At 51.7% G+C, this 27,281-nt stretch overlaps 1 protein-coding gene and 1 non-coding gene across 11 annotated transcripts in view; both read right to left on the reverse strand.

Moving 5' to 3' along the window:
• The window catches only part of AP2A2 (adaptor related protein complex 2 subunit alpha 2), an 84,228-nt gene that overhangs the window by 19,041 nt on the left and 37,906 nt on the right, over nucleotides 1–27,281 (reverse strand). For 2 of the 10 annotated variants that reach the window (XM_040639694.1, XM_040639693.1), the window contains exons 2-9: nucleotides 26,806–26,874; nucleotides 15,903–16,045; nucleotides 14,128–14,321; nucleotides 11,092–11,221; nucleotides 7,695–7,796; nucleotides 3,585–3,693; nucleotides 1,843–1,990; nucleotides 317–485 (exon numbers count right to left, since the gene is read on the reverse strand). In XM_040639694.1, the coding sequence (XP_040495628.1) occupies nucleotides 317–485; nucleotides 1,843–1,990; nucleotides 3,585–3,693; nucleotides 7,695–7,796; nucleotides 11,092–11,221; nucleotides 14,128–14,321; nucleotides 15,903–16,045; nucleotides 26,806–26,874 (1,064 nt within the window). Of the gene's footprint in view, nucleotides 1–316; nucleotides 486–1,842; nucleotides 1,994–3,584; nucleotides 3,694–7,694; nucleotides 7,797–11,091; nucleotides 11,222–14,109; nucleotides 14,322–15,902; nucleotides 16,046–19,176; nucleotides 19,361–26,805; nucleotides 26,875–27,281 lie in introns of those variants that run through there. The other 8 variants (XM_040639692.1, XM_040639691.1, XM_040639687.1 and 5 more) reach the window with 5 other exon arrangements.
• LOC121104879 lies at nucleotides 21,439–21,562 on the reverse strand. The gene has a single exon (XR_005837253.1). It is a non-coding gene; the product is annotated as a U6atac minor spliceosomal RNA (small nuclear RNA).

The raw sequence follows: 27,281 nt of genomic DNA on the forward strand, positions 1-27,281 counted from the left end.
AGCTGCAGAGCCTGCTCTGGAGACTCCCAAAGGCCGGTAACGGGAGCAGGTAACCTCAACTTGGCTCTTTCAACTCTGGAACTTCAATTCCTTAAGAAAGGTGAATTTTCTTTTGCAAAGGGTGAGTTCACTCAGAGACAAGGACAAAATATTTTACCTTTCTACCAAAAAGAACTGTTTGCACTGGTTCAGACATCTACCGTGACCCGGCTCTGTGAATAACAGGATGTTCAATACTGTGTGCTCAGAGCCGACCTTACAGGCAGACAGAAAAGAATCACCCGGGGGTGCAAGCCCCAGAGGACAGAGCACTTGCCTTCAGAGCGTTGATGACTGTCTCGATGTGTGTCTTGACTGCCTCGTGGGAGAACTCGGAGCTGGCCAGCGTGCACATGCTCTCCAGGGCCAGATAGCGCAGGTTGGTCTCCCGGTGCTGTAGGAACTGGCCCAGCTGGTTACAGGCGCGGACGAGCAGGTTTGGCTCACTGCACGGACAGGGGAAGCAGGGTGGGTGGGGTTCCTTAGCACGCACCTCACAGACAGGGCCACTCACAGGTCAGCATGGCAGGTGGCATTCATGGCCAGCACGCTGCTGAAGGGAAACCTTGGGGCCCCCCACAACGGAAGCCTTGAATGTAAATCCTGAGGCCAGTTTTGCACTTGCTCCACTCATTGCCACCTCATATGCAGAATTCCACCAACTCCAAAGAGCTGGTGACAACAGAAGCACCATGCAGAACCGAGCGTCTCCTGAGCCTCTGTGCCAAGCTCACAGAGGGAACACTTAGGGCTCTCACCAAGGGTCCAGAGAGGTCATCTCAGCCAGAAGCAGCAAGCCTTGGCGAATGGCTAAACAAAGGCCTTGCCCACGAGAAGACTTCTGAGAGGCCATGCGCACACAGAGGTGCGAGGTCAGCGAGTCCCAAAATACCGCTCCCCAAGGAGTTCTGGCTACACTGCTACTTACTCTTGACTTTGCCCTCATGATGTTGTCGCTCTTTAAGTATCTTCAGTAAAGACCAAAGGGCTTCCCCTAACATCAAAACTTTTGTTTTTAGCAGTTCCCAACCTTGCTGACATAGGACTCTCAGTAGGACTTTCTGTCCCAAGAAACTACATTTGTCCAGAAACACTGAGGTGGAAGATGGCTGGGAGAGGGTCTGCCACGCCTCCTGGGCCCCCACACCACCTTGGATGGTGGGCAGCAGTCTGCAGTCATGCAGACCCAGGTGGCATCTCCCGCAGCCCTTCCTGGGAGCCACACCATCATGCTATTGGGAACTCTAGAACAACGCACCACTCGCAAGGCCACAGGCAGGAAGTCAGACTATGGGAGCTGAAGAGAAAAGGCAAGGAAGCAAACCACCCTGCTGTCCACCATCTCCCTCTGCTGCACTGACACACATGGCCGTTCCACCACCCCCCATAAAGCCCTCAGACCAACACTGAGTGTGGCTTTGTGTCGCAGGAAAGCTAACAGGCACCCACCCTCGTCCTTCCTGTAAGGTTATGGGAGAAGCCAGGCAGGATCAGGGTGCCCAGGAGGACAGGAAAGGCCCTCGGGGAAAGGCAGGACCACAGCAAACAGTGCGGAAGTGCTGAGGCCAGAGAGAGCACGAAGTGCTGGAGGAGAGCGAGGAAAAGAGACTGCACAAGGAGCCCACACCCATCCGAGGAGGGCAGAGGCAAGGTGTCAGCCTTGGGGAACGGGTAAGCACTCAATGATACCCAGCAGGCCTAACATCAACGAGAAAGGGCCCACACACATGTTTAAGAGGGGTGCGTCTTTAGCACACTCAGGGGAAAGGCCGAGGGAAGGAGCGCCGCCCACTGCCCACCCACCTATCGTGGTGAATGATCAGACTGATCGCCTCGAAGAGCACGGCGTTCTTGGCATTGGAATGCTGCACTTTTTTTGACTTTGGTGGTTCCTGGGCTTTGTTCAAAATCGTCTCCAGGCACTCGGTCAGGCGACCTCGCACTGCAGGGTCTTCTGGGCAAGACAGAGCACTGTCAGGCGGGGCTCCCCACACCCACCTGCCCCTCCCAGTCGCACCACCTCACAACCAGGCAGGGAGATAGCTGGTACGAGTTCCTGGTCCAACTGTGGAGCCACTTACAATGAGAGGATTTAATAGCCAGGGTAACTACCACACATTTTAATGCAAATAAGATACACAACATTTTCACTGCATACAGATTATACAAATCAAGAGAAAATAAAACCTCAGAGACACAGACAAAACACAGAATATAAAAGTGTGAAAGACGGGGGCAAAAAATCTTTTTCTCCACCTTCATTCCCAACAGATACAGAGAAAATGTTACCAAAACCAACAAAAAGAGAAAGAAACTTTTTAAAGTTCTCATCAAACCAGAAAAAAGAAATAACAGACAAAAAAGGAATAAGAAAGCAACAAAAATATCAGAATATCAGAAACAACCTGTCCACCAAAATCCCTAGCACCTCCAGGGCGTCGCAAACCCGGCCATCGGAGAGAAGAGCGGAACTCTGTGGACGAGCGCGGGAGGGGGACCAGCAGGGCACCCAAGGAGCAGCCACCCAGGGCCTGAGCACAGAGGCCAGAGGGTGAGGGGCCAGACACAAGAAAATTGGAGCCTATGGCCTGAAAAAAGGGTCAGATGAGGAACTCACATCCACATGCGATCTCAGAGTGAAGAAGTGGGATGGCCGCCAGGCAGGGATGGGCAGCCAGGGGCAGTAGGAGTGAGACAGGAAGGAGCAGGGCCATCAGGGAGGCCGGGCTGCTCCAGCTCAAGGGAGGGCTCTGCTGCAGGTGTGCAGTTCATACTTTGGTATGAAAGATATTTAGTAAAGGAGAATTACTTGTACCTAACAAATATCTTGTATAAACACCAGTTAGATTAAAATGTAAAGGCTACAACCACAAGCGATCTTTGCAAAGGGCAACTTGGAAGTGATCTATCAACATCTTCAACTACTGGGTGTCTGGGCAGCCAGTCAGTGACACGTCTGCCTTCGGCTCAGGTCATGATCTCAGGGTCCTGGGATCGAGCCCCGCGTCGGGATCCCTGCTCAGCAGGCAGTCTGCTTCTCCCTCTCCCAGCTGTTCGTGCTCTATCTCTCATAACTCTCTCTCTCTAATAAATAAATAAAATATTTTAAAAAAAAAATTTCATCTACATACTTCAACCAAGAAGTTCTACTTTGAGATACTTACCATATTAGTCAAATGTAACATTTTGCAATAAAACACGAACAGAAAAATATCCCCAGTGTGTACATTAAGGTTATACAGATTATTAACAACTTAAGATACAAAGTTTATAAGTGTTTCAAGTTTTACTGAAAAAGACTGTTTCAAAAACCCGCACAGATCTGATACTATCTAAGAGCAGAAACCGTCCCAAACCGTAAGAAAACTCTGAGTTCTGTACCAGCTGCTCTGGGAAAGCCAAAATGTGTGGCAGCATCATAAATGATCCACAGAACAAGAACCAGCGCCAGGAAAAGACTTATAAAGATAACAAACAAGAGACATAACCCTAAGACACGGAAGTAACCCCCCACCACCGAGAAGTCTCTGCTACGCAGCTGTTACCTGGGGGTGGATAGCACTGTAGCAACCTCAGAAGTTTTACAGACAGCCAGGGAGCCGGGACAAAATAGTAGGTATAATCCTGAAGGTCTGTGGATGCAGACGTCACGATCTGTAAGACAACATGGGCAGGTGCAGGCAGGTGTCACTCCAGCCCCCAGTGTGGTCCTTGGATCACACACTAACTGAGAAACAGTTCTGTTCGATGAGCCAAGTATACCTAATACACTTCTCTCTCTTTTGGAGGTGAAGGAGCACAGCGAGGCCATGCCCACTGGCATCATGCTCTTGCTCTGCAACGGCCACCCCACCCTGCAGGCACTAACCCGCGATACCACCGAATTCAACAGCACCTGCACTGGGAACCCAATCTTTCCTTTGTGGACCAGGACGCAAATAAAACACAAAAGGGAGAACCCTGGTCCCCTCAGAAGGGAGAAGATGGTGTTCTGAACCCAGCCCCGTACCCCCACAGCCCTCCAGTGCCAACCCCTGCCATGAGCTTGTTGAGGCCACACAGCAAGCTTCCTTCATTCATGGTTCCATCTCCTTGGCCGTCAGGGTCCTTGCCAGGGCAGACACTCCCTCCACCTTCTAATACCTGACTGGCCCTAAGACATGTCACTTCCACTAGCACACAGCCCAGTGCCTTCCTCACCCCCTCCCCATGTCATGGAGGTCAGAGGAGCACCACCCAACAAAGCTCACAGGTGTGACATTTTAGGTCATATGTAAGCATGTTCAGGAAGGCTTCACCCTGACCCCCGCCCTCAGCTGCAAGACAGCGGCCCAGGCTCAGGACGTGGCCCCTCCTGCAGGAAGGTGAGCTCGGCGCTGGGGAAGCATGGGCAGGACGAGCAGAGCAAGCAGAGGGCCTACAGGCACAGGAGCAGGACAGAAGGAGCCAACGCAGGCTGCCACACGCAGCTAAAGCCATGCTAAGAAACTTACAGCTTATACATGCACACATTTGAAACAAATACAAAATAAAAGCAAGGAAGAATTCACCCCAAAGATACACAAAGGGACCAGCAAACTAACCCAAGAAAGTAAAGGGAATAAAACAAGGACAGGAACAGAAAGCTGCCAGAGAGGAAAACACAACAGAGAGAGCCACCAGGTCAGAAGTCATCAAGCTCGACAGGCTCATGGGGGAAGTGAGAAGGCAAAAACACCCCGAGGCAAGACCGAGAAGGGGGCAGCACTACGACCCGCACCCCAACATGCAGAGATGTTTGAATATTTAGAGAAATCTGCAAACATCGGGAAAATGCAACTTACCCAAAACTGATGAAAGGACAGAAAATATAAAGGCCCATAACTTATTAAATAAGTTTTATCCAAAATAAGAAATGTTCCACAAAGAAATCCTACTTTCAAATGGCTCCACCACTTAACCCACAGATAAAGACGTCAGGCAAGACACAGAAAGGAACCAACGTCAACAAAACCAGCAAACACTACTCGTCATGGTAAGACACTGAAGACTCCCCTCTGACAGGAGGGAGGGCAGGAGGGAGACTTCCCCAGGAAGAAAATCCCCTTTCATAGTACACACTGTGTGGAGGGCTGAGTGGGAGCCAGAAAGCAGGAAACACTGACAAATGCAGGCTGGTAAAGAAAACTCATTGTCCACAGGCATGACGGAGGACAAAGGTCATCTAATGCAATCTACACATAAATTACTAAGATTACTAAGTGAGGGCGCCTGGGGGGCTCAGATGATTGAGCGTCTGCCTTCGGCTCAGGTCAGGATCCCAGGGTCCAGGGATCGAGCCCCACATCAGGCTCCCTGCTCGGTGGGGAGCCTGCTTCTCCCTCTGCCTCTGCCTCTGCCGCTCCCCCTGCTTGTGCACTCACTGTCTCTCTCTGACAAATAATTAAAATCTTTAAAAAATAATAATAATAATAATAATAATAGGATTAGTGAGTCTGTCAGAGTTGCCAACTCCAAGATCAATGTACAAAAATCATTTACACAAACCAACACAGAGTAGTTATAAAACACATTTTAGGGGCGCCTGGGTGGCTCAGTCGTTAAGCGTCTGCCTTCAGCTCAGGGCGTGATCCCAGCGTTATGGGATCGAGCCCCACATCAGGCTCCTCCGCTGGGAGCCTGCTTTTTCCTTTCCCACTCCCCCTGCTTGTGTTCTCTCTCTCTGGCTGTCTCTCTCTCTGTTAAATAAATAAAATCTTTAAAAAAAAAAAAAAAACACATTTTAAGACATCACTGAGGGGCGCCTGGGTGGCTCAGTAGGTTAAGTATCTGACACTGGCTCAGGTCCTGATCTCAGGGTCCTGGGATCGAGCCCCACATCGGGCTCCTTGATCAGTGGGGAGCCTGCTTCTCCATCTCCCTCTACTGCTCCCCCCACTCATGCTTGCTCTCTCCCAAATAATAAAATCTTTTTTTAAAAAAAGATATCATGAAGAATACCATTTTAAAAATAAACTGTATAAAGATAAATCTAACAACAGATAAAAGAATCTCTACTCAAAAAGTTACAGACATGAGTGAGAAAAATTAAAGTAACTCTCCAAATAAACGGAGAGGGATACCATGGTCATGGATGCAAAGACAATACTGTAAAGATTTTAATTCTCTCAAAACTGACCTACAATCCCAACAGGATTTTGGGGGTGAGAGAACAAGATACGAGAGCATGCTGCACTGGACATGGAGTTCCAGTACCTAAGACAGCATGCCACCGTGCAAGGTGAACAGAGACAGCAAGGAAGGGGCCACAGACATAGCCCACTGGTTTATGGCCAAGGTGGCACTGCTGGGGGGTGGGGGCGGCTGTTCAGCAGTGGCACCCGGACAACTGGTACACACAGAAACCAGTGCCAAGGCAGCTTGTCAACCTGAAACCACAGAACAGGGCAGACTCCACAGACAGGGCACAAAAACCACGAGCCATAAAAGACAGGGTTAGCGCACTGAAATGGGGAAGCTGGGATCACAGGAGACTTCACCAAGAGAGTTACAGACGAGGACAAGATTTCTTAAACACAGAGCAGACTAAAGCATACAAAGATGCCATTTTTGAAGACCAATAATGGTTAAATTGTGGGCAGTTTGGTTCAACCTAACGTAACCAACAAAATGCTCATATCTAAAATATATAAAGAATTTCTTCTACAAAACAACAAAAAGGTAACTGTAGAAAAATGAGCAAAAGACTTAATAGAAACTTCACAAAAGACACTCAAAAAAGCAACAAACATGCAAAGCTGCTCACCCCGGATGATAATCAAGAAAATGCAGATTTAAATCACAATGAGACACTGCCACCTCCCCCCAGAATGGTTTACATCTAAAACCAAGACGCAGAGCCGTGGGGAACTGCACACTGCTGGCAGAACAGCCAGTCGGTACGGCTGCCTAAAAGCTGCTCTGGTGCCCTCAAGGTGAACCGTTGCCACTCCCTGACCCAGTGATGCCACCTCCAGGCACAGTCCCCCAGCCATCCACACACACGCACACACGCACGTGCCAAGAGACAGCCGAGCTGCTCACAGCGGGTCACTCCCAACCGCCTCGGTGTCAGACAAGACAACGGGTTAGTATGTTGCGGTGCATTCACACAAAGTCTACACAGCATCAAACATGAAGAAACGGCACACAGAACAAACCCGCCAGCTCCCCAGGGTGGAGCTCTACGCATCAAACACAAAAGAACACATGCCATCCGCAGGGTCCCTGTGCACGACTCAGGACACAGTCACAGCTGGATGTCTGAGTGAAGGACACATGCTCAGGCAGCAAAGGAAAGAAAAGAGTGAGGCCACCCAAATGAGGTCAGGGCTCCCTACAGTGCGGGGCACCACCAGCAACCCTGTTCCCCACCCAGCTGAGCAGCACTCAGCTGACACGACCGTGGGCTGCGCTGCTTTACTCGAGGCCCTTTCCCATACGGACAGGACGTTTCTCAGCGGGCAAAAAGGTTGAAAGAAAACCCAATGAATACCTAACCAAGACAAATTCTCAGTCCTGAATTTACAAACTGAGCCGAATATCTTGCATTCTAAACAGTAATCTAATATGTTAATTAAATAAAATAACTAAGACAAAAATGCACCCCGAGACCCGTTCCCCATCAACAGACTTACCCTGCTTAATCTGGAGACGGCCAGGGAGACAGAGGTCTTGAACTCCTCAGGATTCTTCTGTGCCAAGGTGGTGATGAGGCTGGTGGCGGCGGTCACCACGCCCTGGAGCAAACACACAACAAATACACACCGTGACCACAGCCAACATGCCTGATGCTGACTTCTCACTGTAAACTCATTTTCCAGATAAAATGTAAAACCGAGAGCAACAACCTGGAGACCCTGGGCCAGATTCAGAACTACTTTGACTGGCCCACAGTGTCTTTAAAAACTGAGATAGCACATGTCTGTCATTTTCCTTCTGGAGCTTCTCTCTGAGAACCTGGGCACCCAGCAATACTAGTGGCCCAGATCCCTGCCTCAGTGGAGGCCAGCGGAGGGCAGCAACAGCTCCGCCCGAGTCTCTACCTGCCCTAATGCTTTCCTCGGGGTCTGGCCACCTGTCCGGCCCTAGGGTCAGCTGCGCTCACTGCTGCCCCTAATTTAAATCACTCTGTGTAGGGGTCCCCAGCTGGCTCAGCCAGTAGAGCACACAACTCTTGATCTCGGAGTTGTGCGTTTGCGCCCCAATGTTGGGTATAGAGATTACTTAAAAATAAAAATAAAAATAAAATTAAAAAAAAAAAAACAAACACCACTCTGTAGGGCCTGGGGAGGGAGACACTACCTTTGGAATCCTTTGAATCTTTACAACCCAAAAGCGAGACTGTGGAAAACAGCAACTGAAAGAGCTCATTATTCCCCTTCCTGAAAAGAGGTCCAGGCCGTATCCCTGCCATGCTGGTCCCTGAAGCACCCCAGGCCCCGGTGAGACCCTTTCCTGCAGAGCACCACCCCCCGCAGTGCCTGGCCTCAGTGCACAGGGACCCCCCCCCCCCACGCAACACGGGACACCTCTGCTATGGTCCCAAAACAACTAGGAGTTGCTCCCACCAAGTCGTGCCTCTTGAAAGAAGATACTGCTTAAGAAGTTCTCTTGTAAATATGAAATAGATAAAACAAATGAACGAGGTTTGACAATGAAGACACAAAGTTCAGGAAGCCACTCGGATCACTGTGTAATCCCTCTGGTCCTCCTCCACCTCGCTCCTGAGCAGGTGGGACAAGGGCGGCAGTTTCTGCAGCTACAAAGGTGTGATGAGAGTGAGCTCCCTGCCACAGCTGAGCGGCTCCTTCAGCTTTCTAACGACAACCTGGGAGCTGCCTTAAAGAAACGGATCTAACTGGCCTCAATGTCCATTTCTCAGTGAGCAAAACAAGTACCAACCAGTTTCCCTCCCAAGAAAGCTCTAACAAAACTCAGTATTTGTAAACATGCAAATTCCACCTGGGCAGAGTCACTCAGCAGGGCTCCTAAGAGTTTGGGGCTCAGCCTGGCCCACCGGGAGGATAGAACAAGCCTCCATATTCTGACGAGAGTTGTCTGGGACTCGCTGGCTCCCGAGCACAGCTTCTCCCAGCAGGAGTCTTCGTAGGAAGGGCAGTGTGAGAAGACCAGGGGAAGCCCAAATGGCCCCCAGTGCTGCCCCTCTGGCCACGGTGCACTACCCTACCCCACGCAGACCCCCAGGCTCCTCCCCTGCTCTCAGAACACAGGGCATACAGGGGCTTGCCGGCTCTGCATGGCCAGCTGACTCTCCTCCTGGGCATTCCTGACCGTGAGACAAAGCCAAATCTCAGGCCATCTTTAGTGACAAAGCCAGGAGATGTAGGACACAGAAGCCACAACCACATAAGGGACAGCCGCCAAGAAAGCAGAACACATGCCGAGAAGAGCAGAGATGGAAAAAGCAGGATGACAGGCTTGGCCTTCCTGTGTCCGGCTGGGCCAGCCCCTCTTCTTTCCCCTCTTCGAGCTGGGCTATGGTGGCCGGCAGTGCAGCTGGTGAGACACAGTCGTGCTCATTAAACTGTGAAAGCAAACCACACAGCTGCAGCTACAGGAGCACACCGTGTCAAAGGAGAGGCGCCCTCGCGGCCACCACTCTGCGAAGCGCCAACTGTGAACACGTGCTGGCCGTGTGGCCAGGGTCCCTGAGCTGCCCCGGCTCTGAGCCTTCATCACCTCCTGGCTCAGCTCTGCATCTGCAAAAAGCCACTGAAGCCCTCTGAGCCCCAGTTTCCATATGTGCGAAAGTGGAAAAGGTCCCCCTGCCTCCTAGGGTCTGCCTGGAGGGCAACTTGTGGCCTCAAGCCTCACAGCCTCCCACATGGCTTCCCCACTGCACGGGCAGAGTGTGAACCTGAGCAAACCGAGCAGCACCGAGTGACCCGGCGTGCACGCCCAACGCCGCCGCCCAGGGGCTTCCCCTCTCCCTACAACATGGCTGCACAGACCACGCTCCATTCTGCAGAAGGGCTGCCCTGCTTGGACACAAACATCCCAGGAAGCGTGGGCCGCGACAACGAGGGAACAGCCCACGGGGCTGCCACAGCGCAGCAAGTGTGCCGACACAGCCACCAGCTCTCCTGTAAATCTGCATGCCGCAATCATTTATTTTTAATTAATTGTTTTTTTGGAGAGGGAGAAGGAATGAAGGGCAGAGGGAAAGAGAGAATCTCAAGGAGGCTCCTCACTGAGCACGGAGCCCGCTACGGGGCTCGATCCCACAACCCGGAGATCATGACCTGAGCCAAAATCAAGAGCTGGATGCTCAACCGACTGAAGGCGCCCCTATTGTTAATTTAATTTTTAAGGTAGATTCCTTTCTGGGAAAAAACACAGTAACCAGCTAACATACTCATACCTACCTCCTCAGCAGGAAAAATCTGTGTTGAATTTCAATTCTCTCATTTATACTCTAGAACTCCCTCAACACAAAGCCACTGTGCCCAACATCTCCTCTTACTTGACCCTGCCTCCTGGTGTCATGTCCCTGTGTGCCTCTTCCAGTGTGGACAACTCCCGTGTCCCACGTCTAACCACTACCACCAAGTCACCCTATGCCTCCCTGTCCTTCTCTATGACACAGGGAGGACAGTCGGGCCTGACCTGTGCAATGGCCATGCCGGAACTAAGGTCGGGGTCACAGGATGCCCTCCTCAACACCCCACCCAGACAAGCATACCATGTGGAATGCCCTCCCTGGACAGGTTATTTCTAGAAGACACTGATCTCTGTCTCATTCACCTGCGCAGCCCAAGCCTGCAGGAGGCCCTTCCGATGACGAGTTATGCAGTGGGCCAGAGGCCATGTCTGCACTGGCCCGTCCCCAGGTAGGGGGGAGCTCCTCGCCCAGCCACAGAGGCCCTCAAGTGCTCACATGCTCAATGGGCTGAGCTGCGGCAGTCTCCCCCCCGGCATCATGAGACGCCACACTGAGCTGCTTTCACAATGGCGACTCCGGAAATGGTTACTCGGTGGGGCAAGCACGGACGCTAGTCCAAAGGCATTTACCAAATGCTGGTCATTGAGAAGGTGCACCACTCGGGACGTCCAGTCCCCCATGGGGACGAGATCAGGAGACGTTCTGTACAAGCGCAGCAAACACAGGGCGGCACTCTGCTTCACACTGTCCATGGTGTCTCTGAAAGACAGACACTGGTGGTCACTCGAGAACACCCCGCACCCCCTGTGGCCCCAACAAGCTAAGCATGGCCCCAAGCCTCACAGAGTATAGCCCAGAGCAACCTGCAGACCAGGTGGCTTCACCCTCTCCGTGGGCTCAAGGTCATGCCCCCTCCTGTGAGAGGTCTCTATGCGTGCCGCGTCTGGACAGTGACAGACGGGGGACTGCACTGAAGACCTGCTCTTGACTCCACCTCAAAGACAATCCGCAGCAGAGTCCTGCCGGGAAGTCGCTCATCTCCAGAAGTGTCAGTTCTGGTGTTTTTCCCAACTGCTGAATATGACCTTGGCTATGCAAGATGGAGCATAGTCAACGAATGTTCCTCTTTGTTTGGATTACAGTGACTTTTTTTTTTTTTTTTTTTTTTACAATTCACTTACTAACACACTCAGAGAGCCTTGCACTGCCACAAAACTCCCCTGGTGATTCCGTCTCGCCCTGAACCATGGTTGTGAAAAGTAGGGCTCTTGCACTGTGGAGCCCAGCGTCCTAGGAACGCAGCGAACACTGAGAAGCTAGGTCAGAGCAACTGCAGACACCCCAGGAGAGGGGCATTTGGAGGGTTTCCTGTTCAGGCTTTAACATTGGTTGAGGGCAGACAATGTTCCCAATGCTCTGTTTATCCCTCCTCCCCCTACCCCAGCCGAACTCGGCTGAGCCGCCGGGAAAGCAACAGCCCACCACCGAGCAGTCCGGTGCAGGCTGTCTGGAAGAGAACAAGTCAGCATTCCCAGAGCATGGGTCGAAGCCACAGAGGCTCTTGTCCCACGCAGAAGGAAGAGAAGGGTTTGAGGGTTTGGGGCTATCTTTACCATCTACCTCCCTGGTAGCTTTCTCATTCCTAAATGAGTCCAACCCAACATGAGAAGTCCCCACACCGCTCCCCATTCTACTCCAAAGAGAAATTACCTTAGTAAAAAATTCTGTCGGATGCTAAAAGCACTGGGGAGCAACAGACACATGCCCGTCTCTGGCCCCACGCCCTCCTCACAAGGAGTAGCAGGGCAGTGCACCCTGCAGGCCTCATGGCACAACCGCGCTGGCTTCAACTAGCCAGTGTGTCTCTATGATTGCAACAGCGCATCCTAACTAGCACAGGAGAGCCTTCCCGCCCCGCCGTCCCCACACGGCTCTGACGTCCGCACTGGAAATACAACACCCAGCATCCCTGGGGAAGCCAGGGAGAGCGCCGCCTACTTTCAGTTGTGTCAGGCCAGGGCCCAGAGCCCAGGACCTGGGCAGCTTCTCTTTCTGAGTGCCAACTGAGCCCTACCGTCCCGTCCCCAACATGCCAGTTCTGGCGCAGTGACCTGACTCTGTGACCTTGACTCTGACAAGACACTTCAGCTAGACATGGCCCCACCCAGGCCCCCAGGCCTGGTAACTCGCAGACATGGCTCAGCTGTCTTCTCGCAGCAGGCCTCTCTTCTCACCCATCCACATCCGTGTTCATCCAGGCTGGGCCGTGCTGTGCACCCTCTATGTCCTTTCAATCTGCAAATGCAGTCCATCCTTTATTTCAGGAGAAGGTTCTTGAATTATCATCTGAATACTTGCCAGAGATTACCTCTGTCTGTTTTACACCTCGTTCATCCAACAGGTATTTAACAAGCAAGTACCATTTACCAGGTACAGTTCAAATGCTGGAAATAAAGCAACAGCCATAGCAGACAAAAACCTCAGGCCCCAGGGAGCTTGTCTTCTGAGGGCGGAGGCAGGCAATACACAGACGTGTTCACTGGTATGTGCCAGGAACGGGGAAGAGGCCAAGCAACAGCCAGAGGGAGCAAGAGGCCCAGGGAAGGCCCTGGAGCAGCCCTAACAGGGGAGGAAGAAAGAGCACCATCAGGCCCTGAGCCCACACCCTCCCCAGGCATCTTCCAGACGAACCTGAGCCTCTTCCGTCTTGGTAATTTCACTCTCGGGGTGCCCGCCGTGCCCTGCAGACCCCATCAGCAGACATGGAATGGCATCATCTCGGCCCCCCACCTGGTTCCTCGGCTCTGCAGTCCCTTCCAGTGCACGACCTGCTGCTGGCACACTATCTGTGAGCCTTCCCCACTCACAGTCCTCTGGGGCCTCGCCTCCAGCCTGGCCTGTCTGCCTCTGGCAGCACATGCCTCGGACACTCCTCCGGGGCTTATGAGGCCACAGCCCTTGCCCTCACTCGTCTAGGCCAGGGCTCGCCCCCAAGGTACAGCCGACCCTTGGGGCGGGGCATCCCGTGCACTGCAGGATATGAGGCAGTATCCCTGGCATCCATGCCCAGAGCGCTGTGGCCTCGGTCTGCTCACTGCCAGTCGTCCTGGAGGAGCTGGTCCCCCAAGTCCTGACGAAGTGCCCAGGACTGGGGCCCTTGTTGAGCCAGATGCATCACCAGGGTGTGGGCCCTGGGTTAGTTTCCCAACTCAGCAGAGTCCTGGAACACGAAGCAGCACCCCGCCTCTGCCGTACCCCATGGCACTGAACAGCCCAGCATGGTCTCAAACTCCTCCAGAGCCACCTGCTCAGCGCTGTGTGGCCTTTCTCCAAATTCAAGGGGGTGGAAGTGGGTTTCTAAGAATTCTCGGGATTTGAGTGCTGGACCTCTTCCTCGGTAACTCTCCTGAGAAAGGGCAAGAAGGGGCCCTGTGCCACACCACAGCACGACTGCATCCCTTCTTCTGCGGCCCTTCTTGGTTGGTTGTGGTTGGCAGGGTTCTTCTTTCATCATCTTGAAAACCCCGGTGTTACTGGGGGAGCAACGGTATGAGTGGAGGCACCGAGACATATGGGCCCCCCACCACCTAAGACAGGCAGATGAACTCTTCCGATAAATTCTTTACATAATTACATACTTGACTTACTTCACACAAGAGACATACCCAGCTACAAGGATTTTCGGAATCTCCCCAGCGAAGGCCTCGGCCATCTCGCGGCTGCCCACGTTGGCAATGCAGTGCAGGGCCAGACCCATGAAGGTGGGGTTCCGGCTGGCCAGGTCATTCTTGATGGCGTTGTTGATGAGCCGGATCAGCTCACTATTGGAGTTCACCAGCACAGAGATGAAGAGGTAGCCCTGGGTTCCGGAGAGACAAGAGGACAGAGAGCTCATGAGCACTGGAGCCAACATGGGGAAACAGTACACACACGTCCAGCCTTCGGGAAGCCTCCTCCAGTCTGCCTGTGCCCTGCAGGAGGAGTCAGGCCACTCTGATGAAAACACCAGTTCCATCAAAGAAGCAAAGCGTCTCCTTCCAGCTCTGCCATGAGACAACCCTGTGGGACGCACCTAAGTGGCACTTAGCCAGATGTCCTCCTCATCCCCACTGCCCGTCTCACTCACCTATCCGTGGTACCATGTGTGAGCAAGCTGGACTCACTGCTATCCCGAACAGGGTGGACCCTGACTGGAAGGCCCTAAGAAAGTGCAGTGAGTTCCAGAAACCCTGCTGACTGCGGCTTTACCCTCTGTCCATCTGCTTCTGTGCCCTCAGTTTCCCCTCACCACTGGCCAAACTCCAGCCCTGTGTCACCCCCCGGTCTACACCGTCCCCGGGCAGGGGGACACAGTGGCCTTCTTGAAACTCATCTGCTCCCTGACCACGCAGCTGAACTCCTGTGCAGCTTCCTATTGGTCTCGGGAGAAAGGCCCTACCCACACACCCATGTCCTCGCCTCAATTCCAGCCACTGCTGCCCCTTTGGCTCTGCAGTCCCTGCACGTGCCCCTGGCCAAGTGCTACCTGCTGTCTGTCTGCCCTCATCCCCTAGCTAACTCCTCCTTCTGTGCCCACTCAGGATGTCCTCCCCAGGGGACCTTCCCTACTAGCCACCCCCTTTGTGGGGTCCCAGAGGGCACCACGCACCTCCTTCCCTGGGCACTGGCCCCAGCTATAATTCTCTATCTGTGGGCTGGATAATGCCATCTCCTCACTAGAAAAAAGCAGGGCCCACGTCTGCTTCTGGTCACCATGTCCCCAGGGTCCTCCCAGCACACTGCTTGGTCCATGGCAGACACCATAATTCTTATTGGGTAAATACCAATACTTCCCTAGGGTATTTTTTTTTTACTTGCTGTAAGTTAAATTTTTGGACGGAGGAAACTGTTACTTTGCAACACTGCAGAAAACATAAAAGTATCATTACTCCCAAGAGGCTACAGGGCTAAAGTTACAAAGCCTGAGAGGCTTCAGGAGCCCAGGTACCAGCACCATCTGGGAAGGCAGCAGAAGCTGGGAGCAAGGCAAGGGCGCACCCATCTGCAGCCCCAGCTCTGAAACCACCCATTGGTGGCATCCTTGTCAGAAACAGAAAGCTGTACAAGAGGCCACCAGGGGAAGGGGTCTGTGCCAGGGCATTAGCCCGGCATTAGCCTGGCACTGCAGGGAAGGAAACAGGAGTGCCCAAGGCACCCATCACATTCAGCCCGGGCTTCGTGCAGCATCTGGCTAGAACCACAGCAAATCCCCAGACTGCAGGGAAGTTGTAAAGAAAGAGCAAGAAAAGAAACGGCCACCTTATCAGAAGAACCTTGCACAGGAGAAGAGCCCCTTCGGTGGGCAGGACTGCTTCCTGGAGGAAGGGAGGCCTCGGGGCCACCTCCTCAGATGTCCTCAGTGCCGCCCCGCCCCCAGGCCCCGACCCCTCGGGACACTCACGATCTGCTTCTCCGTGTATCTGTTGGAGCTGAGCAGGTTCACGGCCTCCATGTGCCCAAAGTCAATGTCATGACCCAGGAGAAAGATGAAGAGCAACTTGCAGACGTATTTTTTTTTACTATAGCCATCAAGAGCCTTGTCACCTACAGAAAAGGTGGGTGAGGCGGGGAGAGCAGAGAAGTCGTCAGCAGGAGCCAGACAACAGCAGCACGGGCTGGCCTGTCACAGAGAGACAGCCGCCCGCCAGACGCTGGCACAGATGTGCCGAGTGCAAGTGACGCTGCTACACCGGGCGGTGCACATCAGGGTCCAAAGGTTTGGCTTCCCTTAAAAAACAGAAACCAGAATCCCTAGCAGCAAGAGTTCTGCCCTCCCAAGACAGCCCAGAGCAGGCCAGGCCCCGAGGGCCTCCCTCAGGCCAACCACAGCCCTGCCAGGGCCCCTGGAGCCAACCCCAACTTAAACCAGCAAGTCTGTCTTTTAAATAAGTTTGTCAACACAGGCAGGTAAGTGTGCTCTAAAAGATCCCCCTTTCACTTCAGTTTTAGGACAAATCACCCACCCACGGAAATCACACACAAGAAGACTGGCGGGCGGGGGGCCAGCGCGTGGGCGGCTCAGTCAGTTCAGCGTCCGCCTGATGGTTTCGGCTCAGGTTGTGACCTCAGGGGGATGTAATCTCAGCCCTAAGGCGGCTGTGATAGATGGTTGATTGCCAATAGCCAGAATGGGGTTTGGTGACTCACAAGGTACCACAGAGAGCTGCAGACTAACCTGGGTCCTAGCCCAGAGGGGAGTCAACAGGCCACCCTGCCTGAAGCCAGAGCACCCGAAGGGGCTACATCTCTAGTGAGAAGGTGGCAGAGGAAATCTGCGCCCCCAAAGGGCACCAGCAGGGAGACTTGCCTATTTGAGCCACAGCTCAGTGCAATCAGGAAAGAAATGACAGCTCTGAGAATACAGGGCCCACACTCTGCCTACGCGCCTCCCCTAGGTACCCACCTCATGCAGCCCCACCTGCTCTTAGGGGCTCCTCGCCTGTTCAAGAGTGACCTGTAGGGAAGCCTTTCCATTGATCGCCCCCGCCTTGGGGCCTGCCACAGGGAGCCCATGCAGCCTGGGCAGGCTTCCCCATCACTTCCAAGACACGTACTGGAGTCTGGCTGGGGGGCTCCTGTGGAGCTTCGTATGGTCTGGGGTTAGGGCTGCGGGGTTCATGGTGACTCCAGTGCTTTCTCTGGCAAGTTTCAAACCACCAGCCTTCCCAGGAGCAGCCAGCTACAAGGGCTGCACACTAAGGGACCAAGTCACCTCTGGGCTCGAGAGTGACACTATAGCGCCCCCTACCTCAAGTGTACTGGGCAAGGAGGGAGACGCCAGGTGCTCCAAGTGCAGGAACCTACACTTTGGCCTCAGTGAGAGGCCTCAAAAATAAAAAGCTCTCTGCTCATTCCGCAGCCCAGATGCTTGTTTCTGTTAACAAAGTGTCTTGCTGGCTCCGTGTGCACTCACGCAGCCCCCTCACGAGTCAGACCCAGGCACAGACAGAGCGTGCCAGAAACCTCCTCCATGTGTGTGAGGAGCCTCATGTCCTCATGGCCCTCCACAGGGCACTGCTAGGCCCAGCTCTTCGTTCTTCCGGAGACGGAGCCAGTCTCCCAAGTACAGAACTCTCTGGAGGGACACAGTGTCCTCGTGCCACTGGTCAGTTCCAATGGCACTTCCACAAATGGCCCCAGGCAGAACCCCTCTGCATACCTCTCCCTCACGGCTGTCTCGGTAGAAAGCCATCAGAGGGACAAGGCTGCAGAAGGGGCCCTCGTGCAGTTTGGGGTGAGAACGGGAGGAGCTCCAAGGACCCACGACAACCTCTAGGCTCCACCCTGCCCATAACCTGCACACAGCCCTCTCAATGTGACCCCAATGCCCACGCCAGCATCCAGATTCCCTCTGCAGTCCCAGGCTACTCGCCTGCACAAGGAGAGCCACCACCCTTTGCACTCCCGATAGCCTGTGCCCTGGCCAGGCTAAACCAGCTACCTTCCCTGCTCTCCAAGGAGCTGAGCTAGCCCGTTGCTCCAAGGAGGGGGCCTCCCAATCTGTCCTCCTGGGGGCTCTCCTTCATCCCAAGGGGCCACCCTACCTCCTTGGGCCTTGCAGTCACTCTTAGCAGAGCTCAGGAGTTCTGCACAGTGACCGTCCCTCTAACCCACTGTGGTTCCACTCTCCTGACCAGACCAGACTGAGATGGTCCTCAAAATGTTGGTTTCAGCATGGGTTAGAATTGTGGTTTTATTCCAGTAATTTTAAACTGTGAAATCGCACCTCTCCTGCCTGAAAGGGGTGGCTCATGTCCCTCCCTTGCTGTGAAGACCACAGGAGAGAGGAGGCAGGAAAGCAGGCCACACACCGCACCATATCCTGACTGAGGATCAGGATCCAGTCTGTGCCCGAGGCCCCCCCACTTCTCTACGGCCCCCTCCTCAGTGGGCCAATATGGAAACGAAGCAGGACAGCACACCCAGGGCTGAGCAGCGCTTGAGACAAAGTGAGAGCACAACAGAGGCTTACGAGAACCACATATCACTGGCTCTTAAGACATGTGCCGATTTCCGAACATGAACTGTGAAAAAAGCTCTCTATCACAATGACTAAAACCTGGTATTTCTATAAGAATATATTAAGAATTAAGATACAAGACTGGAGAGTGAGTCAGTCACCACTGTATCCAGGTGCACAAACAAGCTCCCTCTTTCTCTAGTGCTGGGGCTGGTGGGAAAGACAGGCAGGTGTCCCTGAGAGTTGCTTGCTATCTGGGTCAAAGCCAGGTCAGCCTGTGGACCTGCACAATGCTGCGCCCCAGCACCTGCTCCCCCCCCCACCACACCCCAGCACCGATTAACCTGGTAACACCCACTCAGTCACTCATGCTTCTCAAGGCCCATCCTCTTTCAACAGTGGCGATGACCAAAATTCGTCCAAGATAACCATTCTTCAGGGACAGGGGAGATGCAGCCGGCCCAATGTCAGCAAGCTTTACTCACGACCCCAAAAGACCTCAGGCTGACATAAATTTGTCATTTGTACCTTAAGGAGAGGACCCCTGTGCTAAACACAGACATGGCCTGGGACATACAGGTTTCCAAACCCTCAGCCCCTATGGGGGGTCACGTGGGCAATCACATAAAGCAAGGAGAAGGCACCTAGCCCACTGTGAGGTCTGAACATGCCCCCCCCCCGGCAGACACTATCTTGCCCAGAAAGATGTTCTCACCTGACGAGTAAGATGCCAGCAAGAAGCGGTGCAGCTGCAGGCACAACCTTCTGTCACTAGAGCAACACGTCCGAGTCCCAGTAACCAGATTCTTCCGGATGGTTTCTGAGCTATGACCCTTTCCACCCTTTTTCTCACAGAGAATGGTGCTCAACAAGTATCTTCTCATGCTCAAAGAGGAAAAAGAATGAGACACCAAGGACGGACACAGGACTTCCTCGCTTCTGCACCCTGACGATATGCTCCCTCGCCCCTCATGGCATTCTGTCCACGTCCTCCGTGAACTGCCTTGGAAATGCTCACACCAGAGAATCCACTCTTCCTCCCCAAGTCCCCAGAGACCCGAGGCGTTTTCTTTACTCTCTATGATGCTTACTGATTTTAATGGCTAAAAAAAAAAGGGAGACGCAAATTAAAACCACAACAACTAAACCTCGCAAGATTAACCATTCCAGGTGCGGGCGAGAATGTGGGAGAACCAGGGCTGCTCTCACATGGCAGGCAGGAGCACAACACGCACAGCCACTCTGGAAAGTTGCGTGGCAGCTTCTCGCAGAGTGAGGCCTACACCTTCCATGTGCCCAGGGAATGCTCACCGCAGCTCGGCTCCTCACGGTCAAGCACTGGGAACCCAAAGAACGTCCGTCCGCCCACGGGCAGGTCCACACAACACGCGGGAAGCACGCTCCGATGCACCAGCACAGGCAGCGCGAGCGCACCCCGGACGCACCATGCTCAGGTGAAGACAGCAGCCGTGAGAAACCTTACGCAGGGTTCCGTTCACGTGACTTTTCCAGAAAAGCAAAGCTACAGTGACTGAAAGCGGGCCTGCGGCTGCTGGAAACTAAGAAAAGTGGCTCAGAGCCAAAGGCACAGAGAACAGTCACGGTGCTCGAAATGTTCTGTTGCACTTTGCTGGCGGCTGGAAAATACAGGCACCTTCCAAAGTTCAAAGTGCACACTTGAGACGAGTAGATTTTACTGTGAAAAGTATCTCATAAAGCCCATTTTTAAAATAATACCGTCAAATATTCCAGGAAGAAAAGCACAAAAGATGACCGAACACTGGCAAGGCACTGGGTGCTGGTGTAGTCGGGAACCAGCACGGCACACCCCTTACAGTGAGCTTTCACTTCCCCCATAAAAACTGTGGCTTACTTAAGTCTTTCTACACCTACAATAACCTAAGTTCTTCCTGGGAACTTCCTTATGCACGTGTGCACCCCTAGAACTTAGGGGACACCCCGCGGCCATTCACGTTAGCATATGCTGTCCGGTAAACTGCAGACAAGCAGAGATAAGCAATCATCATGTCCGTGTAAACTGTAACACAGCAGCTGTTTTCCAACGGTTTCAAGACAGAGTGTGCTGGCTAATGTCATAATTACTATGACCCATTCCACCCCAAAACTCAGTGGCTTACATGACAAGCACAGGCCTGCGCAGGGTGCCTCTCCCTCTCTGCACAGCAGCCCCCAAAGCATGTTCTTCTCATGGAGGCGATGGGAAGACCCCCGGGGGCGAGTGGAAACGAGCTAAGGTTTGAAAGTGGCAGGCAGACACTGTCTACATCCCACAGGTCACGTCACATGACCAAGCCCCACACCCTTCCTCCAAAAACAGAGCTCACCCGTGAAGCCATAGGCCTCCAGCTCCCTTGAAGGCAAGGTTTGGGATTATAGATGCAACTTTCTGATGCTCCTAGGACTGTCTTCCGCGTGTGTTTGTAACTCCCCAGGACGGTTTCGTGCACAACCATCACGTACATTTCTCTACATACCTGCCGCTCCTTTCCTTTTCTTCCACAACTCTGACCTCTCCTCTCGGGTTATTTGTTTCTGGCCTAAAGTACATCCTTTAGAATTTCGTGGGAAACTCGTGGGAAACCATTTTTGTCTGAAAAAGTTCCATTTTAGCTTCATTCTTAGAAGACACTCTTGCAGGGTACAGTCTCCAGCTGGTTGTTCAGCACGCTGCCAGTCTGTAGTCCGCTGTGTGCCGGCTGTCAGCACAGAGCATCCCCTGCCCGGCTGCTCCCAGGACCGCCTGTCTCTGGACTTCTGCGTTCCCACAGTAACGTGTCTACACACACATTTCACTGCAGTTCAGGAAGTTTCATGCATTTTTTTTTAAGATACACAAATTTATTAAAATTTTGAAAATATTTAACAATTTATTGAAGTCAGAAAAATAAATTCTCAATATATAAAATCTAGAAAGGTGGAATTAGGAATTAGATTTCAAAGGATTTTGAAGAAAAAAAAAAAACGATGGTTAAATGCCACGAAGTAGGCGGCAATGCCTCAGCGTGTGCGTGCTGTCAGGCCAGAGAGCCTCTTCCATCCTCGTCAAGGGAAGCTCGGACCTTCTCTCCTTCCGCACACACAATTTCCTGCGATCTTAAGGGCGTCACATCCTCCCCCCTTTCCTTCTGAGACACCGATTACACCTTTCAGACTTTTTCACCACACCCCTGTCTCTCACCCACTGCTCTTTATCTGTCCTTTATCTGCCCTCCATCCATGCAGTATCCAGGAGGGGTTTTGTTCTTACCTATCATTCAGAGCACTAATCTCTCTGCAATTACAGGTGCTGCTGGAAACCCAGAGTCCTTCATTCTGGTTACTGCAGGTCTCAGTTCTGGAATATCCATCTGGTCCCATCTCACAATCCACCATGTCACCTTTCACACATATGTCTCCTGCTCAAAATTTCAAGTGTGACTTTTCTTTAAAAATGGTAGACTTCCTTCTTTACTGTGATCTGACTCTGGTCTCAGATGCTCCGTAATTCTGTCTCTGCTGGTTCTTGCTCATGGCATCCTGATGTGCATGGTCACTATGACTGAACGCTGGACGTTGTGTGAGAAATCAGTTCTAGGAATCATGTGCACGTACAGTGATAGTGCCCTCCTCTGGAAGGTTGTTCTCTTACCCAAAGCCAAGTGTAAAGTCTGAGGTTCTGTGGGGTACCCAGGTGTCTGAAGCCCCATGGCACATCTGTGACAGTCCACTCCTGCCCTCAGGGCCTTGCCTTTGAAAGTCTCAGTGTAACGTGGAAGGGTGTCCACTTCTGGTGGGCTCTAAGCTTTGATCTTTCTCCTAGACCAGAGCTGCTCAACCTCAGCACTCTGACATCTGTCTTGTGCATGGCAGGACGGTTAGTAGCCTCCCTGACCTCCCTACCCACTAGATGGCAGCAGCGCACCCCCACCCAGTTGTGACAACGCGGTCTCCAGATGTGGCCAAATATCCCCTGGAAGGCAAAATCACACTGACAGGTAACCACCCCTCTTGACTTTCATGGAGACCAAAATGTCTGTTTCACAGCTCGCTCTTTGGGGTAGCAGATGCCCCTGAGGCACAAACAGCTTGGTGCTGTGCTTGCTGACGTGGACACTTACCTCCTCCTAGAGGAGTCTCAGGAATCCTCCTTTCCTCTTGTCACTCTACAGACTTTCAAGATTTTTTTTTTTAATATTGTATCTTTCTGTTTTCAGTAGAAGGTGTGGCTGACGTCTGCACTGTCCAACGTGGCAGCTTCTAGCCACATGTGGCTGCTGAGCACCTGAAGTGTGGCCAGTCTGAACTGAGTGTGCTGAGTGTACAACGAGGTTTCAGAGACTTGCATGAAAAAAATTTAAGATATCTCTTTACAGAAAGAGATAACTTTTTCTATTGACCACATGTTGCAACGAGAGTATTTTAGGCATACTAGGTTAAATAAATTAAAAATAGGTTTTTTTTAAAGTTTTTTGTTTTTTTAGCAATCTGTACGCCCAACATGGGGCTCAAACCCACAACCCCCAGATCAAGAGTCACGCATTCTTCTGGCTGAGCCAGCCAGGTGCCCCTAAAATTAGTTTCATCTGCTTCTTTTTACTGTTTTTAAATGTGGCTACTAGAAAATTTAGAATCACATGCCTGTCTGCATTAGTGACTTGAATTCTATTTCTCCTGGACGGGCACACACCTAAATGATCTAACCTGACAAAACTGGAACAGAAGCCCCAGGGGGCACATTTGTGAGGACAAAGGGTAGGTCTTCTCTTCTCTGTTACTAGTCAGGGCATACACATACGCAATAATGCCAACTGGTTAACAGAGAGGAGGGAACCTCTTTCCCTACCTAGGACAGCTTAGCTTAGGCAGGCACGAAGACAGAAGAAACAACCGAAGTCTTGTTTGTCCCCAAAACACTTATACAGAGAATCCGAAGATTTACCATCTGAAAGGCCGTGCACTCTTTTTTTTTAAGATTTTATTCATTTATTTGAGAGAGAGAGACAGCAAGAAAGGGAACACAAGCTGGGGGAGTGGGAGAGGGAGAAGCAGGCTCCCACTGAGCAGGGAACCCGATGCGGGGCTCGATCCCAGGACTCCAGGATCACGACCTGAGCCGAAGGCAGACGCTTAACCGAATGAACCACCCCAGCGCCCCTATTAACTCTTTTTTAATAACAACACGATTAACACATATTAGGCACTCACTTTCTATGAAGAAGCAATTTATACATATTTCCATACATAGATATAATTAGTGTAGCAGACATGGACCCTCCCTTCAATTAAGGACTGGAGCTGCCGAGCGTGTGGTTAGCTGGCAGGGTTAGCACTGTCAGGGACGGCCCTCCTTGGCTTCGAGCCACAGCTGAGCGAGGGGGTGGTACAAGGGCCCAGCCATTCCCACCCAATGCCAGACGCCTCTAACAGGCAATCTTCACCCCAAAGCTCCCTAATGGGCCGGCGTGTCCATGGGCACCTCCTCTGCCCAACTCCAGCCCTCTCCCTCCCTTCACTTCTCAGTGGTGCTCCTCTCTCATAACCCTCTGTACTCCAAGCCCGTCTCGGGGTCTGCTTCACAGAGAACCCAGACCGAGGCGAACATCGACACCCCCCTTCACAGCTGAGCAAAGACACAGAGTAAGTAACGTGACAAGGTGGCACAGCTAGGAAGCATCAGAGCAGGGACACGTCTGGGTCAGGGCAACCTTACCCTTAACCACCAACTGATATTCCCTTGAAGAAACAAGGGAAGTTATAAGCGCCTCACCAGAAAGATATGCAGAAGGCAAACAAGCGCACGAAAAGATGCCCCACATCACGTGTCATCAGGGAAACGCACACTAAAACAACAGTAAGCTCCCCTCCTCTAAGTAAGTAAATAAATAAAATCTTTAAAACAAAAGTTTAAGGGGCGCCCGGGTGGCTCAGTTGGTTAAGCGTCTGCCTTCAGCTCACGTCATGATCCTGGGGTCCTGGAATCGAGTCCCACATCGGGCTCCCTGCTCAGTGGGGAGTCTGCTTCTCTCTCTCCCTCTGCTGCTCTCCCTGTTCATTCTCTCTTTCACTCTCTCCCTCTCAAATAAACAAATAAAATCTTCAAAAAAATTTAAAAAAAAAATAATAAAACAGTAGTAAGCTCCCTGTGCACCTGCTGGAACGGCCCAAATCCAGCCCCAGAGGCTGGTGAGGACGTGGAGCAGCAGGAACGCTCATGTTTGTGGCTGGTGGGGACGCACAGTGGAGCAGCCACTCTGGGAGACAGTCTGGCGGCTTCTTACAAGACGACACATCCCGTCACCACACGATCCAGCACTCACGCTCCCTGCTCTTTACCAAAGGAGCTGAAAGCTTATGGCCACACCAGACCTGCCCCCAGGATGTTCCCAGCAGCTTTATTGATAGCTCTAGCCGCGCCATTCGTAACTGACCCAACTTGGAAGCCACCAAGATGTCCTTCAGGAAGTGGACAGATAAATACACGGGGGCCCATCCAGACCCTGGCCTATGAATCTGGGACGAAGAGAAAGGAGCCATGAAGCCATGGAAAGACGTGGGGAACCTTAAAGACATCTGACTGAGTAGAGGAAAGGCTGCACACTGTAGGATTCCGACTCTGGGACATTCTGGAAAAGGCAAAACTACAGAGACAGTAAAAAGATGAGTGGCTGCCAGGGTATGGGGGAAGGAACAGATGAACAGGCAGAGCAAAAGGATTTTTAGGGCACGGAAACTACTCTGCATGACACTATGACAGTGGATTCATATCATCACACTTCTGTCCAAAACCGCAGAATGCACAGCACCAAGAGTGACCCCAAGAGTCAACTGTGCACTCTGGGTGATAAAGACATGTCTGGAGGCACTTGGGTGGCTCAGGTCATGATCCCAGGGTCCTGCGATCCAGCCCCACATCGGGATCCCTGCTCAGCGGGGAGTCTGCATCTCCCTCTCCCTCTGCAGCTCCCCCTGCTTGGGCTCTCTCTCTGTCAAATAAATAAATAAAATCTAAAACAGAAGACGATGATGACGACGATGACGATGTGTCCATGTAGGTCCATCAACCATAACAAACGTACACCCTGGTGGGGATGTCAACAATGAGGAGGTTGTGCATGTGTGGGCAGGGGTATACGGGAAATTTCTGTACCTTCTTCTCAATTTTGCTATGAACCTAAAACTGCTCTAAAACAATAAAATAGTAACAAAAACAAATTTTTAAAAATCTAAGCAATGAAGGTTACAGACCCCCCAAAATACACACACACACGTGTATATATATATATATATATATATATATAATGTGTGTTTGTATATATATGAAAAAGCAAACCTTTTCACAGACAATTTCAGAAGTTTCACAGACCTAAAAGATCCTTAGGCCCAGTTAAAAATATGAAAACATAACACTCTCCCCAGGGCTCAACAGAGAAATACCCAAATTCCACTAGTTTTTGCATCGCTTGATAACACAGGATATGCATTCTCAAGTCCTGAAAAACCATCCATTCCTAGAAATTCTGCCTTCCACCCACCCTTACAGCTCCCTGGGCTCCGTCCTAGCCCTCTCTTCCATTCACTGACTCCAGGCAACTTCAGGCACTCTCGTGGCCTCACAGAGGCTTGAACCAGATCTCAAACTCGGAAAAATTAAAGGTTTAAAACAAAGGCTTAAAGGATTAACCAGCTTTTCAGTCCTCACGACTGAAAACCTACACTTGACAGTTCTTCAAAATGGGGGTGTCCAGGTAAAGAGGCGGCTACCTGAGTGGATCAGGTCATGTGGTACACTCTTCATTCACAAAGCCAAGCACGCTTCATTACCAAGTGCTGAATTACTCTGTAATACCTGAAACAGACCATGAGCAACCTCAGGCAGAGCACTTCTTTGAGATTCATACTTTGAACCAGCCCAGGAAAAAGGCTGGGTCCAGGGAAGGGCCACCCTACCTGGTGAATTCTACACGACTTGTCAAATTCAAGAGCAACCAATGGCTTGACTTTAACCACGTTTTAGTTCTAGGGGCACCTGGGTGGCACAGTAAGCTGACCGTCTGACTCTTGATTTCGGCTCAGGTCATGCAAGGAGTCTGCTTGAGATTCTCTGCCTCTCCCTCTGCCCCTCACACTCACTCACTCGTGCACGCTCTCTCTCTCTCTCATAAGTAAGTAAGTAAATAAGTAAATAAAGTATTTAAACACATTTTAATTCTAACAGAGCCATGAGAGTAATCGTGCTCAGAACTCTGGTTTGAAGCGGAAAGAATTAAAATGGCATCAGAAGACTAGTCCCCACTGTGTAAAATTTACAAAAGCCCATTTCATGAAAAAGATTGAACACACTTACCTTTAAATTTTGATCTAATGTTTGCCAGTTCTTTGTTTATTCTCTTTATTTCTGCTTCTTTACTTTTGCCTAAAAAAAGAGAACACAAATGCATTCTTACTTCAACTGATTTCTGAACAAACGTCTATTCCCTGACAAGACCAACACATCAGAATCGAAGGCAGAACCACTGCTTTTAGGAGGCAAGGAAAGAAGCAATCTGCCAGCAGCCAAAACCAGTAGGGAGGTGGCTGGGACAGAAGCTGGGGCCCTGACACAGGCCCCCCAAGTCAAAACAGGGCAAGTCCGTAAGCACCACACAGGAAAGCAGCCACTCTAGAAAGCGAGGGGATCTACAGCACCGTTTTTAACCCCACCTTTGCCACAGTTCTGGAACTGAACACACTCAAAATACCTGCTAAACACTTTCCATAATAAATCATTATCAAGCTAATAGTTTACTCCTAAAATGGCTGTTACTGCCATGGGTAATTTTT

The sequence above is a fragment of the Ursus maritimus genome, unplaced genomic scaffold, assembly GCF_017311325.1.
Source record: "Ursus maritimus isolate PB19 unplaced genomic scaffold, ASM1731132v1 scaffold_23, whole genome shotgun sequence".
Taxonomy (NCBI): Eukaryota; Metazoa; Chordata; class Mammalia; order Carnivora; family Ursidae; genus Ursus; species Ursus maritimus.